Source organism: Colobus angolensis, unplaced genomic scaffold (assembly GCF_000951035.1).
Source record: "Colobus angolensis palliatus isolate OR3802 unplaced genomic scaffold, Cang.pa_1.0 Scaffold82, whole genome shotgun sequence".
Classification (NCBI taxonomy): Eukaryota; Metazoa; Chordata; class Mammalia; order Primates; family Cercopithecidae; genus Colobus; species Colobus angolensis.
In genome coordinates, this window is record NW_012122043.1 from 5,052,229 (window position 1) to 5,069,100 (window position 16,872).

The 16,872-nt window shown below is 39.8% G+C and overlaps 1 protein-coding gene across 4 annotated transcripts in view; it reads right to left on the bottom strand.

Moving 5' to 3' along the window:
• Positions 1 to 15,791, bottom strand: part of COPS8 (COP9 signalosome subunit 8) — a 27,607-nt gene extending 11,816 nt beyond the window's left edge. The window contains exons 1-9 of one of the 4 annotated variants that reach the window (XM_011929617.1): positions 15,060 to 15,659; positions 14,328 to 14,392; positions 13,932 to 14,002; positions 12,489 to 12,537; positions 11,145 to 11,277; positions 6,948 to 7,055; positions 5,268 to 5,330; positions 4,197 to 4,244; positions 2,218 to 3,405 (exon numbers count right to left, since the gene is read on the bottom strand). In XM_011929617.1, coding sequence (XP_011785007.1) covers positions 3,326 to 3,405; positions 4,197 to 4,244; positions 5,268 to 5,330; positions 6,948 to 7,055; positions 11,145 to 11,277; positions 12,489 to 12,537; positions 13,932 to 13,933 — 483 coding nt within the window. In that variant the 5' untranslated portion in view covers positions 13,934 to 14,002; positions 14,328 to 14,392; positions 15,060 to 15,659 and the 3' untranslated portion in view covers positions 2,218 to 3,325. Of the gene's footprint in view, positions 1 to 2,217; positions 3,406 to 4,196; positions 4,245 to 5,267; positions 5,331 to 6,947; positions 7,056 to 11,144; positions 11,278 to 12,488; positions 12,538 to 13,931; positions 14,003 to 14,327; positions 14,393 to 15,059 lie in introns of those variants that run through there. The other 3 variants (XR_001000419.1, XM_011929615.1, XM_011929616.1) reach the window with 3 other exon arrangements.
• Positions 15,792 to 16,872: the final 1,081 nt, after the last annotated feature.

The following is a 16,872-nucleotide window of genomic DNA, read 5'->3' on the forward strand; positions in this document are numbered from 1 at the left end:
TGAGGCCCGGAAATTGCCGCGGCTTCTGTTGCTTAAGCTCCGTATCATCAGAGACAAGATGGCATATTTCCGGGTTCTTCATTAACAACTTTTCCCGCGTGCGCCAACCTTTTTCGCGCCCAGGAAGATATGCAGCCTACAGCGCAGGCGCAATTCTGTGCCCGGTAAAAATACCAATTAATGGCGCATGCGCGATTGTAATTTGAGAAAACCCAGCCCCCCCGTTACCGCCCTGGCCTGCCACCATTAAACGAGACTTGATCAGGCTATTTGTCTTGTCTCCATTTCTCGTGTTTTCTTGTCTCCTCCATTCCCACTCCCCCTTTCAGGGTCCGTTCGACTGTCCTGCAGGTCGGGACATGCCCCAAGGCAGAATAGCATAGGTATATACAGGTATGCAGACAGATCACTTCTGTTTATCTCTGGGAACAAGAGACAGGGAACCAGGAAAAGTAAAACAAGGAAGGAGGAAAAAACAATCGAAGGCTGCGTTACAGAGCTTATGACCACGGGACACCACAGCTCAATCTTTTCGGGGTTCTTTTTGAGGAAGTAGGTATAGAGCACATCAGAACTAGTCTGCCTGAGACAAGGAAGAGAGTGTTTATTCCGCGTGTCACGTTCACAACTGCTGAAGGGCTGCCCATGGGGCTAATGCCCTCTTACCCAGGTCTGTGTGGGCATCCTGCTAGTAGTGCCAGGGTAAGTCCCAGAGCAAACTTGTAGAGATATTCAATGGATCTGAAGCACGGTGCTGTCAAGCTACACTTGTACGCAGATCGCTGGCTCTGAAAGAGCCCGAGCACAAAGATAGGCTGATGGATGCACCGGACGTATTTTATGCTCAATCTCATTTTCTTACCCTGTGGTCTGAACAGCATTGATATATATTTCCACGATCCCTTCTTTGTTTCATTAAGAGCTGCAAGTACTGTTTTTCTAATTTTTATCTTTATTAGGTGGAATTTTCCAGCATGAGCTTTTTGACTACCCTACAGGTTCAATTTTTGTGGCTTTAGAGATTGGTAGGATATCAATTTGTCCTGAAAATTGGTAATAAAGGGAAGTGAAATCAAGCACTTAGCTTGCCTTTCTTATACAGTGAAAAAGTTATTAAAAATAGACACATATACAAATATTTCATGCTCAAACTGTCTCATTTTTACATGGCCTGTAGAAATCCCTTCAAGCTGGCTTGTATAAACCTTTGACAGAATCCCAGGTCTTTAAGAGCTTCCTTGAATCCTGGACGTCTTGTAGCAGATATAAACCTGTATACTTACTGCCCTGGACCTATTAGCTGTTTTGCAAATAAGTTCTTATTCCTTTTAATTGCAAATGAAAATGAAAGAACACAATCTGGATACTAGTGGTGCTCATGGTTACTGAACTGTAATTACTCTAGACCTTTGCATGTAGACAGCAGTGGGAAATATTTACTGTTTACAAAGAAAAAGAAAGCATATAATGAGGTTTTCATGTCAAATTTAAGATGACTGGGGTCTAAGGTTACATGATTACTAATCTATAATATACTTTTAATAATAATGGTATCAAGATTTTGTGAAATTAATCATGAAAAACCACATTCATTAATCTAAGATTTTTTTTTGTCCTTAGTGTATATCCTACTGACAATGTAAAACTGAAATACTGTGTTTGAGTTATTTGAGATTATTTTTTCTCCATGTAGTAGTTCACTGTCCTTCCTCTCTAGGGAACTATTTTATTCATTTTGTATATATCCCCCAATTGCTTCATTTTGAATTATAAGGAAATATGTACATATATATAATTGTAATCATTCTCCTTTTGTTACCCTCAAAATAACCAGATAAACTACATGTGCTTTCTATGTTCTCTCTCTGAAGATCATTCCAGTTTAGTAGAGAGATCTTCACTCCTTTTACACTTGCGCAGTCTACACTGTTGTTTATTCAAACAATTCCCTATTAATGAACATTTGGATTGACTCTAATCTACTTTTAAAAAATAACCAGGGATACAGTTTGTACTTAATATCTGGAAGTTAAAAAAACTGGCACTGTCATTCTCTTGACCACTCTACTGATCCTCTGACTTCTTAAATTTCCATTTCCTCAACCGTAAAACAAGGAATTGTAATATGACTTACCTATCCGGGTTAAATAAAATTGCAATTCAAAAAGTATTCCCATATATGTTAAGAAAAACTGAAATAGCCACTAAAATGCATTTAAAATAAATAAATTATGTAATTATCACCACACAGATTCACCATACAGCTCATTTCTATTTAAGAGATTCATATTGAGACAATGACAAAATAGACTGTGTCCACAGAAAGATCGAGAGAGTGAAATTTCCAGAAACTATCTTAGATGAAATAGTTGAAGAATTCAGTTAAATATTTATTGAACAAATGCAGAATAAACGAACTAAGGGCTGTTATAACCTGAAGTTCCAACAAACAACTTCAAATATTCAGAGGGCTGTCACACACAGAATGAAAGACTTGCTCAGTATTTCTCCAAAGGGCAGAACTTGAGCCAAGGGATAAATACAAGCAACCAATGGGCTGCAGGATAGTTGTACAAAGTGTATCATGTATCTTCATAGCTTCTTTGCTCATACAATGCATTCCACACTTGTTTTCCCTTCTAAAAGGAGACAGCACAAGTTAATACATCTCATGAATGTCTTAAATAAGTTGCATTTTCATGGCAAGCCCTCCACTGCCAGCAATGGATATACTCACACTATTGGAAAAAATCTAGAGTCAACAAACTGGTTTAGTATGGAAATAGTCTACTTATTCCTCAGCTATGTTTCTGTATTTTACATTAGTGGCTCTCAGGAGGTGGGGGTGAAAAGAGAGCATGTTCTCCAAAGAGCGTGAATCATAATCCCCAGGGATCCCGATACTGTGCCTGGGGACAGTCTTGCTTCAAGTCCAAATGAGTCATGACAATTATCAACCAATGGTACAGGTAAGAGCGTGGCATGTGCTGGGGCAGACAAAAGACAGTTGACAAACACTATTCTACATGAAACAGGAAATCTTATTTTATGAGTCACCAGAAAACAAATTAACTATAATACTGACGGGCTCCATCCAGATTATTAAGTATTACAAAATGAGAACTGTTTCAACAACTATTCAGCATAATGTTTAAGGACAAAATGTATACAGTATATTTTATATTCTGTATGTATTTTATCACATACTCGGTAAGGAATGCTGAGGTGCTTAAGCCATCCAATAAACTGAAAATACAAACTTTACATTTCGATATTTGTCAGTATACAGGATTCTGAAGATGAATCTTGAACTCAGAGTGATAAATCAGTTTTCAAGGAAAGCCACATAATCCGTCAGTCTGGCTAACTGCTGTTCATTGGGTATTGGGGGAACTGGAGCAGGCTCTGTACATTAAAGAAATAAACACACTTCAAGTTAGATACCACTGTAACAAAGCTTTGGCCCCAACACCTATCTCCCCTAATGCCTTCAATTTTTAACAGTAAGTTAACTTTCTTAGATTTGTCCTGGTTTTAGACAAAATCTTACATCATAGGGCCTTGGACATTTTTGAAAAGCAAGTCAAGAAGTCTCAACTTTTATGAGTATGGTTTTACCTAACTGGTAGTAAAGGCATGTCTGATGTTGTTGTTATTGAAGTATTCTATGTAAAGGTTAAAGACACTTTTATCAAGCGACATCTCGTTTAAAAGATCACAGCTCTTCTTGAAAACATCCCTACTCATGTAACATTAAATTCAAGAAATAATTAGCATGCCTACCATGCCCCAGGCTTCATTGAAGAATATTAAATTGTCAATGAACCAAAAAAAAAAAAAAAACCCACAAAGAACCTCAAGGAATTTACATTCCAACATTTAAGTTACTACATGTCAGCCTCAGGATGCCTTCTGAATCACAGTGCTGGTGAACAGCTCTGGCGGGCCTCCCCAACATGAGAAGAAGAAGGCTCTGCAGCTGGACCGGAGGAGGCCACCGCCTCAAGGCAAGCTCTGGGGGAGCCCAGTTTCACTCTTGTAACCAGATGTATTATTACACATTTATGAAATTTAACCTCTGTTTGCAAGGTAAGAAATAGATACACACACTCACACACACATATACATATATATACTACAAAAAAGAAATTAGGAACAATGAGACATTTAAAAAATGTGCATATGAAAATACATACCTGATAAGGGAATAAACTTGTTAAAGGAAACATCCAGAGCCCCTGCAACTAAATTAAAAAAAAAAAATGTACAGCTCAGTTTACAAAAGTCATTGTAAAGACCTTTCATAGAACATGCGATTTTCAGCACAACATGCATTTATGGCCATTTATTTCTCAAACAGGGATAATAACCATCCTCTATTATAAGTCTTCATTATGTTACTCTTCCCCACTTTCTCACTTGACTGGGATCATGTCTTCCCACTCTTTGTAACTCAAAGGGCTGAGCACATTGAGAATCCTTTACTGTACGTTCAACAATGTCTAAACGTAGGCATTCCGAGTAGGTGGAAGGAAATGTGGGTTGACGTGGATACAGGCGGGTTTATGGAAGTGGGCATTAAGCCTGGCTCTAAAGACCTGGCAGAAAAGGACACTCCTGGTCAGCAGAAGGAAGAGAAACTATCAGGCAGGAATGAGTGTGGCTCACTTCCAACAGCAAGACTGAGGGGCTAGGAATTCAGATAATGACAACAAGGGCAGGTCACAGAAATTAAGGCCTTAAAAGGAGGGCTAGAGAAGTTAACTCTGTGAAAGTGGAAGCCACAGGAAAAGTGCCCGTATGACTTGAAGGCAAGCTTTTCTGCTGAATATTTAAGCTTTTTTTTTAAATACAGACAACAGTTTGGATATGAAGGATAAGCTCAGTTACAAATGGCTCCATAAGATGGAGATTAATATTTAGCAAAACTTATGGTGTAAGAAGGACCATGAAACACCTATATAAAATCATTTATATACAGGAAATACATTTTTAAGAGTTTAAACTAGCTGATCCCTTTCTACCCTGTCTACTATGCTTTATTTAAAATGTGTTATTTCCATCATTAGAAATAACTGACATTAGAAAATAAATCACGACCTTTAAAAGATTCTTTCTACCCTGTCGATGCTTTATTTAAAATGAGTTATTTCCATTATGTTAGTATAGCAGAATTTTATATCCAATTATCAAAAATCAAAGCCTGAAAACCTGAAGCAGTCTTAGAAGAGTTCAATGCTGCATAAATGTGTGAAAGCTCCACCTACCTGGCTTTCTGGGCAGAACCATTCTTGTGGTGGAATCAGCTTGCCATCCTTGTTCTAATATACCTACAAAAGTATATTATACAAAAAGATGCGGAAAGAATAAAACACCCCACAAAATCCAAAACTTGTCCATGACATTAATTGTACAGAAGACCTGATGTGTTTAGTATAACCCACCATATGCATTTTTACTAGAAAGGTATATCACAAAGAGCATGGAAACTTATTATTGAAATATTTCTGAAACAGGTATCAAAGTCTCATTTTACTCTATTAGGCTGCTATAATCATTAAAAGATGGTTAGTTTTCTGTCAAGAATACATTATAGTATTAACCTAATCAGTATTATTTAAAGCAAACATAAGGAAAACTCATATAGTGCCTTTTGTGATCATCATATCAGTAATAACAAAAATGGCAATAATAAAAACAGCTTCCATATACAGAAGGTTTACCTGTAGGTATCAGACTACGTGCTTTTACAGGGATCATTTTATGTAACCACCACAACTCTATGAAGTGGGATACAGGGCCATCATTTGACAGGTATGGAAAATGAAGTTGAGGGAATTCAAGTGATTTGTTCTAAGTCACACAGGCACTAGCATCACGGATGGGTGGTACCAGGATTCACATCCAGGTGGTCAGCTGAGAGTGTGAACTCTGAAGTATTTTATATATAGAAAATAAATGACGGATCAATTTCAAGAGCCAAAAGAATAAATAAAAGTATTTAATAACTTAGTAAAAGAACTTTCATTAACCTATCTTCATGTATCTAGAACTATGCTAGGCCCTGGAAATTTAGGATGTGGTGCTTGATGGAGCTCATATTGTAGCTGGAGAATCAAAAATGTCAATCATGGTAAAACAATGCAACAAGGTGTATACAATATTCTTTTTTGTTTTTTGAGACGGAGTCTCACTCTGTTGCCCAGGCTGGAGTGCAGTGGCATAGTCTCGGCTCACTGCAACCTCTGCCTGCCAGGTTCAAATGATTCTCCTGCCTCAGCCTCCCAAGCAGCTAGGATTACAGGTGCCTAATACCATGCCCAGCTAATTTTTTGTATTTTTAGTAGAGATGGGTTTTCACCATGTTGGCCAGGCTGGTCTCGAACTCCTGACCTCATGATCCACCTGCCTTGGTCTCTCAAAGTGCTGGGATTACAGGTGTGAGCCACTGCACCCGGCCAGGTGTATATTCTATAGCAACGAGCAAGAGGAAGGATTAGTCTGGGCATCAGCTGAGAAATGAAAATGCGAAGTTACATTTGGAGAGACCAGCAGGTAGGTGTGAGTGGGGAGCAAGCAAGCGCCTAGGGTATGGGTCAGAAATGGCAGGGAAAATGGGCTGAAAAGGGATGTGGGGATGATGCCGCCTTTACCAAATAAGGGCGAAATAAGGATTTCCAGATATGAGTAAAGAGGCCAATTAAGACATATTTTTGTAACCAACTGTGTGGATATTCACGCATTTGCTTGCCACAGAACTATTAATATGCTTGACTGCAGGGCGCCTGCTGGGTGTTCCACAACACCTGTTTCCTATCACCTCTCAAAAAACACTGCCTGGACTCCAAAAGCATATTCTGTTTCAAGCGTTTCAGAGGAGACTGAACCTACAATTCACACTTCTATTTTCCATTTTCCTTGTAAAGTAAAAAGTAAGCCAAAAATACCTTTCACAGCCTCTTCTACAGGAAGTCCAACAAAGGCTGCAAAATCATCAGCGATGATTGAAGTATACGCTTGAGAGACCAGGGCGAAGGCGCGTCTCCTTGTTGCATCTATTGTGGGAGTGGAGGGTTAGCAAAGAGTGAACCAGGGGAGCAGGTATTTTCAAAACACATCGCTAAATCACACCGCTGTCCTTGTCCAGTTTTCACCAGCAAGACCAGATGAACCCAAAGATTTCTGTGCTTATAGATACAAATATATATGTCCAGTATGTAAAGGGGGTTCAAATATTGATGAATAAAAAAATACATTTCTTACACTTCTTCTCGGATGAAAAATCTCAGATAATGAAAATTACAAAGATGGAAAAGGGTTACTAAACACAAGGCTCTAACCCTAAGAAAATACAATTCGTTTACGCAATGGGGGTATAAATGTACTTATTTTATTCACAAATGCTGGAATCAAAGCAGCAGAAAACTGATTTGTGTAATCAGCTGTCCTTTTCAAAAACGTCTCTAATACAGGACCACACCTGGGAGTCATGGAACAGATCCTGTAACTGGGGCACTCTTCAAGTCTGCATCAAACTCTTGACTGAATTAAGGTTCAAACTCCTAAATTCCCACCCTGAAAGAATGAGTCTAAGAAGAGACTGCCAAACAACACCAGCAACAAAAACTTTCCTGAAAATGGCATTTAGGATTGTCCCCAGGCTCACATACCCACATAAATCAATTCAGGAGTGATGCGGAGTTGAGCACCATGGAACCAGCTGGCCTTTCTTCCTGTGCAGTGCTTTGTGGTAACGCAAGAGCTCCTCCACCTGGCTGTCCACGTGCTTAGGAAATATTCTGGATCTTACTTTCCATATTTAATAGGCCAGGGGACGTATGTAAAACAAACACCCTAATGTATTTAAAATCTTCTCTCCATTCCTGGGACATTGTCAAACTACACCAATTCCCTCAGATGCCCTTTGTGCCAAACTAGTCCACTGGCTCTCAGACAAGTCTTACACCTTCTCCCACTGGGGCTTTTGGTTTACGCTGTTCCGTGGCCTGAAATGCCCTCCTGTCTGCTCTCTACCATTCCTAAGTCTGTTTAGAATTCATTACGATCTCTGCCCTTCTCTAAACTCAGCAGTATCGTTTACACTTCTACTTTAATAAGCAACTTTCCACCTACGCAGCAGACACTGTTCCACCTACCCGCTTCTTTTCAATTCTATTCCAAACTTCTCAACAGGAAGGGCTATCTCTTCTTATCTTTATAGTCCCCCAAACATCTAGCATCTCCAGTGAAATCTATGCCAAATACATGCTTGTTGACGGTATCACAAGGACCAAAATGGGGCACAACTCCAACACTCAGGCTTTGTTTTCTCAGATTCCTTAAAAACTGCTGACACTCCCGTGCCTTCCCTTCATACTGAGCCTGACATCCTCTCCAGCTTTCACTCAGCCACTGTCTGTCCGCTCTTCCTTCTGTGGCTTTACACTTATTATTGTAGGTTCCTTCCTTCCTTTAACCAGCCTGTAACCTAACAGACTTTACAACACCAAAAAACGTTTTCTATTAAGGCTGCAGACATTCAATGGAAAAGAACTGAGCCAACAATGGAAATGAAATATTTTTTTTTTTAGAGAAACAAAAGAATACACCATAAAACTATATTCATTTGGTAAGCCAACCGTATTTCAAAAACATTTACTTCAGTTCAAATATTCTGATCATATTTTTAGAGTGGGGAATAAAACAGGAATACAATAAGAATGGAGGAGATAAAAGGGAGAGAAAAGTAAAAAGATATAACTGGAAAAGGAAAGAAAAACATGCAATGGGAGGCAGAAGTGAGTTGACGAAGCAAAAATAAAGGCTAAGTGTTCTTAGTCTCAGAAGCTGCAATATCTACTTGGCATGAATCACATCTACATTCCAACTAGTCACTCTGTGATCCCCACGTTGTGAAATCTGTAACCTCAGGCCCCAGAATGACATGCTGGAAGGTGGAATAAATTGAGCCAGCACCTAATATCTGTGGTAGTTGTTGATGGAACACATTTTTGGTGAAAACAGAAATGCTAACAGAACGCAAATTCAGTTGTTCAACAAAGACTCAAGTGCCGCTCATCCATCTCTGCCTGTGCTGGAGACAGAAGGGAAGAGGAGCTAGTCACTCCCATCCTTTTGAATCCTCTTGTCTTTCCCAGCCATGCTGTAAGCCAGGGAGGCTGGCCACCAATGCTTGTAGCACCTGAGCTCTCCTGCTTTGGCAAACGGGAGTCTATCAGGTCATAGGCTGGGAAAGAAGGTCAGGGAATTTACTTCACATGTCCCTTCCCTGCCTTGCTCCAGCTGACCTTCTGTACCCATCCTGTGGGGCAGCCCCAGAAACACTGGCCCCTCGCCTTGCCCTTTCAGGCCTCAGATGAGAATGGCTACTGTCTCCCTAGTTCCTGGGTACTTCCTCAGCCCTTGTTTCCTGCAAAAATACTTTTCGCTAGCTTCTCTTCAGTTAAGTCATTTTCAGTTTTCTAATAGGACTGTGCCTAATTTAGAATAGAATGGAAAGAGATCTTAGCTAGAAAATAAGTTTCTAATATGTTAAGAAGCAAAATGTTAAATTCATCAGTGAGACCAATCTGTTAAGAGACTATCCTGCCCTGGCTGCATTTTACAAAGGAAACCACAGTACCATTCATGAATCTGGAGATTTGTAAAAGTCTCAGGACATGTTCAGGAATATTGTAGTACTTTAGAATAATGTACATGATTATATATTAACTCATTTATAACCTGAAAAAGTACTATTTCTAACCACATTTCACAAAGAAGGAAAATGAGACACTGAGGAGTCACCCCAGTAAGGGAAAGAATCAGAATTTAAACTCCAGAAGCATGGATCCAGAGTTCAAACTCCCACATGGTATGCTGAATAGCCTTTCCTGGGTCTACTGAACTTCTTTCCAGCAATTCTCAATCTCATGGAATTCAGTGAGAGGAGGCTCTGGGAAGGAATAAAACTACAGACCCGACCGTGCACAACAGAATGCTTGCTGAATGAGTAAAGAGCCCCAAGCCCAGTCCTGCCAATGAACCCGCTGTGTAACACTGGGAAAAGGCACATGGCCTGTGACCGCACCACCATAATCACAAGGCTGAATCTCAAGGATACTACGAAAGTCCACTGTAACACCAATTCCTCAGGCCTTACACGAAGAGGTTTCCGGTGCTACTTTCTGAAACTGCCCCTGCTATACCTGTGCAATCTTCTTCCACACTCCTCCTTTCCCATCTGCCTGCCTGCCTTAGGATTCTGCTCATTTCATTCACATTTAAAGAAGCTGCCTCCTGTTTTGTCACTTACATTGTTCTGTTTTATGATGCTAAGAATTTTACCATTCCAAGGGAATTATGTGCATCTCAGAAACAATCTTTGCTGTCTGCTGCCCTGTAAAGCTGATATCCCTTAGCAAAATGATGAACAGTTATTAAAAAATTCCTGCTCCCTGACTTCCTCCACAGCAGGAGGACATATAGTGAAGGTGGATATTAACTGTGGAAGTAAGGATAACAGTAAGAAATAAGAGTACACAACATAAAACAAGATTATACAATTTTATAAAGAGTGAACCAGGATGACTAGAGGCAAATGTTAAGGGTGGGAGAACATAGAGAGGCAGGGAATGAGATTTTATTGTGGGATCAGTGCTCTGTCACACCAGGCTTGTGCTCTTTCAAAGCAATTAAAAATGCATTTGAGGATCTATGTATTAAACTGATTAGTTACAAAATCCAGAAGCTTAAGACAACACCTATCAAAGGCTAAGGCTGACAAAATTCAAAGAGCAGTCTCTATTTTCACATCTCTACAAACCCATACCTCAAACTTGTTAGAATATTACAAGATCTCATTTTAATAGCAAAACAAAAACAAAAACAAAACAAAACTTGAAACTGACAAGCAGTTTCTATATAGAATTAAGAAACAACAAAGGCACAGGAGCCAATGTAATCTCAAGCAACAAAAAATGAAGAAGCATGATGAAGGCAAATCTAAAAAATTTTGAAAACTGCTCTTTTCACCTATCAAAAATATCTACTTAAACACACACCACCGATTTATCACTTCAACACTGCAGCACTTACAGACTAAGTCTCATCTAATTTCATTTTTAATCACAAAGAAACACTACCTCTAAGTGCTTCCATAATTGGCTGGACCGACTCAGACCACTGGTGAGCGTTGATGGTTGTATAGATCCCAGGGAAATCTCTCTGCCAGATTCTTTGTCCTACTGACCAAATTCCCCCAAGTTCAGAATTTGCCTGCAATAAATATTATTGCCTTAGAGGGTATTCACTCTGTAAATGTACAAATGATTGTATCTTAAAACAAAATACCAGAAATGATACAAAAACTTGTTAGCTACATCATTAAAACCTAATTCAACATTTATTTTAAAAGATGCAATTGCTTTCTCAGCCCAATCACTATCAAAAGGGTTTTTAAACACTATGAGCAGTAAGGTAAAATTTATCTGTAGGCCTGATACACATTTTTAATTACAACAGCAAATTAAGGCATGAGAAAGTAGTCCAAAACCATTTCAGAATTAAGCCTGGGGACTAATTAGCTTAAGCATTGTTTTTAAAGATGCTGTCTTTGTATTTCATAGATATATTATGTATATATATTTAGGTCAAAAGTAATAGCAAAATGGTTAACAATAGAGACTGTCAATCTAAGATGTCACACATTGTAGCCTCTCTAAGGACAGAGTTTCCACTAATATCACTGAAACTTATGTGCATAATTTATAGTTGTTCTTTATTTAGCCAAAGAAGTTGAGGAATATTTCAATCTTACTTAACAGGATGTGTGAGGAAAAAAAAAAAAAGTAAAAATACTAATCTGATCTCTTGATGAATATCGACAATGAACAAAAGTTTAGATGAATTCTTGGTAATATCCTGAGAATGTTAAAAATTTCACTTTACGCTCATGTTAGACACATGGAATCATCTGACATTAAAATTTTACTTCATTTCACTTTGGAAGAACCTTTTCACAGGCTATTTCTTCTAATCTCCCATCCAAAATAAGAAGTTTAAAATCCTAATTAGCAAAAATAATCTTATTGCTGTGAATCATTCTTAGAATATTCTTGTAAACAATGGCAGTTTCAAAATAAGTACCATTACAAGAAGCAACATAAACCGGTTGAAAATCACCTCGGCTGCTTCCGCCACCTCCAGGACCTTCCTTCATCTAAACTGGCTCAGCTGTTTAACTAGGGAAGCTGCACATAGAAGTGTCTCAAGAAATCTAATCAGTAGGAACTGGGCACAAATTCTACATCATCCCAGCAAAATTCAAATTTCTGACTAGAGGACTCTGAAGATTTATTTTGAATCCTTAATACTAGTTTGATGACTATTTCTAGGACGTCATACAGAAAAGAGAAACTTATAAAAGGTTGCCGTTTAAGGGAATGTCATGACATTAAAGCAGTAAGGCAGGTTTAAAGGATACTTACAGATTTTATAGCAGGTGGTATTCTTTTCCAAAGATATCTTGCATTATTCCTAATTTACGCCACCACAAAGAAGAATAATCAATTAAAAACATAATCATCTCCGTAAATGTTAAAAACTATCAGGTCCCACGGCAAACATTCAGAAGTAGACTTCACATAACACAAAGTCAAATTTAGTGTTATATGAATTTGTTTTGGGGAAACAATAGTAGTTTTCCAGATAAAAAGGACATGAAATATTTTTACCAAAGTAATATTTTGCCATTTCTAGTGAACTTTTTCAAAATAATAATCCATATCCTTAATTAAGGCAACAGCACATTAAAAACACGAGACGTACAGAACGGTCCAAATGATTTACTCGGATATAAAAGTAAACAAATTTATGTACTATGAAGGCTCCAGCATTCCCTGACAATAAGCACGGTGCACAACACTTCCCTCCCTGTCACAGTCCCTCCTACCAGTGGGTACAGAGCTTCCGAGGCAGGAGTTTGTATGGGTTTGGAGGCTTGAACTACGACAAACATATAAGGATAGTTTTACAAAAAATAAAAAAAAAAACTTACATGTGTAATAAAAATTTCAATTTAGTTTTTAGAAAGATACAAAAGAAAAGTTTTGGAACAATTTAAAATAAAATTTTATCAGGAATGATCAGTGAGTCTACAGGAGTACAGGAGATTTTTTTTTTTTTTTTTTCGCACAGTTATGCTTTCTTTTTGAGACAGGGTCTCACTTTGGTCGCCCAGGCTGCAGTGCAGTGGCGCAGTATCGGCTCACTGCAGACTCAACTTTCTGGGCTCAGGTAATTCTCCCCACCTCAGCCTCCCGGGTAGCTTGGATTAGAGGCACGCGCAACCACATCCAGCTAATTTTTTGTATTTTTAGAACAGACAGGGTTTCACTATAATCCCCAGGCTGGTCTCAAACTCCTGGACTCAAGCCATCCACTTGCCTCGGTCTCCCAGAGTGCTGGGATTACAGGCGTGTGCCACCACGCCTGCTCTAGCATAGTTATGCTTTCTGACTTTTCCATGTGAACGTGAAATAGGAATAATTAAAAATAAAAAAAAACTTTCAAGAAATCTCATACATATTTGTAATGAATCTCTTGGCTGCAATCTTCTCCTTCCACTTCTTTTATTAATATGAAGTAAATAGAGATCATAAAAGTATTTTAAAAAGACAAAGATTAAATGAATTTACTGACATAGTTTCTCATAATAAATTGAAATGTTTTCTAGAAAGTATATATAAGACAATGACGACCTAATCATAATTCATTAAGCTATGATTCAATAGGAAATAGATGTAATAGTTATTACAATAAAAGAGGTAGCTCGTTGTGCCTATGTTTGGTGGTGCTACTTCAGGGCAGAAATATTTCCATATAACTTTTGAGAAACCTGCTGCTCTTGGCTTTAGGTTAAACGTACTTACATGTCATTATGGAGCAAATATAAAGCTAGAAGCTGACCATACACTGGGGGTGTAGCAATTCCTCCAGGGGCCTAGAAGGCCAAAAATGAAAACAAAACAAAACAACACAAAATTTAAAAAACCTCATTTACCCTCTAACTTTCATTTTTGAAATAATATTTTACAAATGCTAATTAAAAAGCCTTTTCAGTCTAAGATTATAAATAATCTTATAGTCCTAGTATAGATTTAGAAACAGCTTAGAAAAGTATTAAACACGAAAATCCTGAGTATTAAGTTTATATTCGTCATCAGCTTTGATTTATCTCCCTTTGGGCCTCAGTTTCTCTATACATTCAAGAATATGTAAGCGGATCCCCTTCCCCAGTTCTCAAATTCCCATTTAAATGATCTTACTAGTATAAGAAACAATTTCGACAGATTCCTGAAGCATTCTGATTCTGCCCATTACATCAAGCGTCCTGAATAAGAGACAGAAAATCACCACAGCTGCGTTGCAAAGACAATTCTTTCAATTTTAACTCAACTGGGAAGTATCTATTGTCTATTAGTGAGCTGCTTCTTCTGGATGTTGTCTCCTTTAGTAAACTTTAAAACTAATGATATAAACGCTTTTTAAGTGTCTAAGAAAAACGTTAACTTTAACAGCTGCATAACTTTCATTTGTACTAAAGACAAAATGGTAAGCTTACTTGACATTACGAGAAAGGCTCTGTGAGTTAAGAAAAGGTTACAATGGTCACGTCTTTCTTGGTGTGTGTGTGCGCTTTGGGGTGTGTGTGTTGGTGTGTGTGTGTATAAAAAGATATTTGATAAAATCCACATTACTACTCTCTCCCAACCCGATACTGGGAATGAAAGATGTCTAATTAATATGAGCTTATCGGTAGGTGCTGGAACAAAGATGCACAGGGTTTTCGGGATCACAAGCTGAAGACATATAACAAAAAGGTCCCGGTGAGTTAGGGGAGACCGGGCCCGGTCGCAGCAGGCCGCGACGGTCAGGGCTCCACACGTCCACCTCCCGCGCCCGCCCCGCGAGCCGCAGACCCCGTTACCCTGGAAACTGGTGCCGCCCCTGGGCCTAAGACTACTCCGCAGTTTCTCCCAGGGAACGCAAAGGGCTACCTCGAGCTCCTGGTTCTCGCACTGATCCAGCAACTTTTTGAAACTGAAGGCACTTTCCGCCATCACCGCCACTGGCATCTTCCCGGCCGGTCTCGCCGCGGCACCTTCCGGACAGCCAAACCCCAGACCGCCCCTCGGGCGTCGCGCCCGCAATGACGTTTAAAGCCGCCGTTGCCGCCGAGCGACCCTGCGTACCAGACCGTCAGTTCCGGGGCGCCGTCAGACAGTGCCGCGGCCGGGATAGGGCGCCGCCGTTCTGGCCGGCTCTCTCGGTGCCCTGGAGGACCTGGCCGGCTTCGCTGGAAGCTGTGTTCAGAGCGCACGGCCGCCCCCTGGCAGGGAGGAGTTCGTTGCACTTTTGAGGGTTCTTCACGAAGACATCCAATATATAGAAAACAACAGCAACGGTAACGCATTTTTAAATACTAAAATTGCTGGGGAACACGACGGATCCTGCAGCTGCTCGGCTGTCCTGGTCAAGTCAGTGACCCTAGGGCTCCGCTCCGTGCCCTGCATACCGTAGCCGCTCACGAAACGTTCGTGAGTTCCCCGCTTTGAGGAAAGAAGCTTAAAAACTCAGAATGTAAGGTTTGAGTCTCCCCAAACCTGCTTGTTGGGTAGCGTCCCCCGCCCGGGCTCGCCCCGCACACCCCCCCACTCCGGGGCCACGCTTCTCCAGCCGGGACCCCTGCCTCCTTCCGGGCTATTCTCGGAACCGCAGCCAGAGGGAATTTTTTTTTTCTTTCCTGAAACGTAGAGCAGATTTGGTTACTCTTATGCACAACGCCCTAAAATCCAGGGCCCTTCCCATCGCTCAGGGTTTACATCTAATTCTCAGCTCTGCCCCGGCTTGCTGTAGCCATCCTGGCCTATTTACTTTTAGTTTCGCACAGCGCTGATTGTTAGCGAACATTATATATTGCATATTATTTATTAACATATTTGTTTTTTACATCCCTCACTAGACTCCCAGGAAAGAGGCTTTGATTGTTCCCTGCTGCAAGGTTGGCTGCATAATTTGTGGGGCTCAGAGAAAAGTGCAGAGCTTCCTTGTTCAAAAAACAGAAGGAAAGTGACTTTAAGGTCGTAAAATATAAAACTTTCTCTTTCCTCTCAGTTTCTCCCTTTTCATAGTGTTTTTATGGGTTATCTAATATCATTCCAAGAAAAATTTAGATTTAAATTGTTAGCATGAAGTTTACCATTCATCTTGACGTTGTGCAATGCCAGTTTTAAATACTAATTAAGTGCACTGAACTCATATGTGGAATCACAGAAATGATACAATTTGTACTTCATAGCTTATACATGCATATGTATTTTGTTTTTTACCAGAACGACGCTGCACAAAGTGAACTTACCTGTTTTCATCGCACTTTATATGCATGAATTCTACCTCCACTCTCGACCTGGGACTCACTCATGAGTAAGGAAGGACTGAAAGGCAAAAGGACTATAGACTGGCCTTTTGGCATAATCAGGTGTTTAATATAAAGAAGTGCACGAATAAGAAAAGATATGATATGTGTGATGGTTAATACGGAGCGTCAACTTCACTGGATTGAAGGATGCAAAGTATTGATCCTGGGTGTGTCTGTGAGGGTGTTGCCAAAGGAGATCGACATTTGAGTCAGTGGGCTGGGAAAGGCAGCTCCACTGTTAATCTAGATGGTCACCATCTAATCAGATACCAGCGCAGCTAGAAATATAAAGCAGGCAGAAAAATGCGAAAAGAGTGACTGGCCTACCCTCCCAACCTCCCAGCCTACATCTTTCTCCCGTGCTGGATGCTTCCTGCCCTGGAACATCGGAC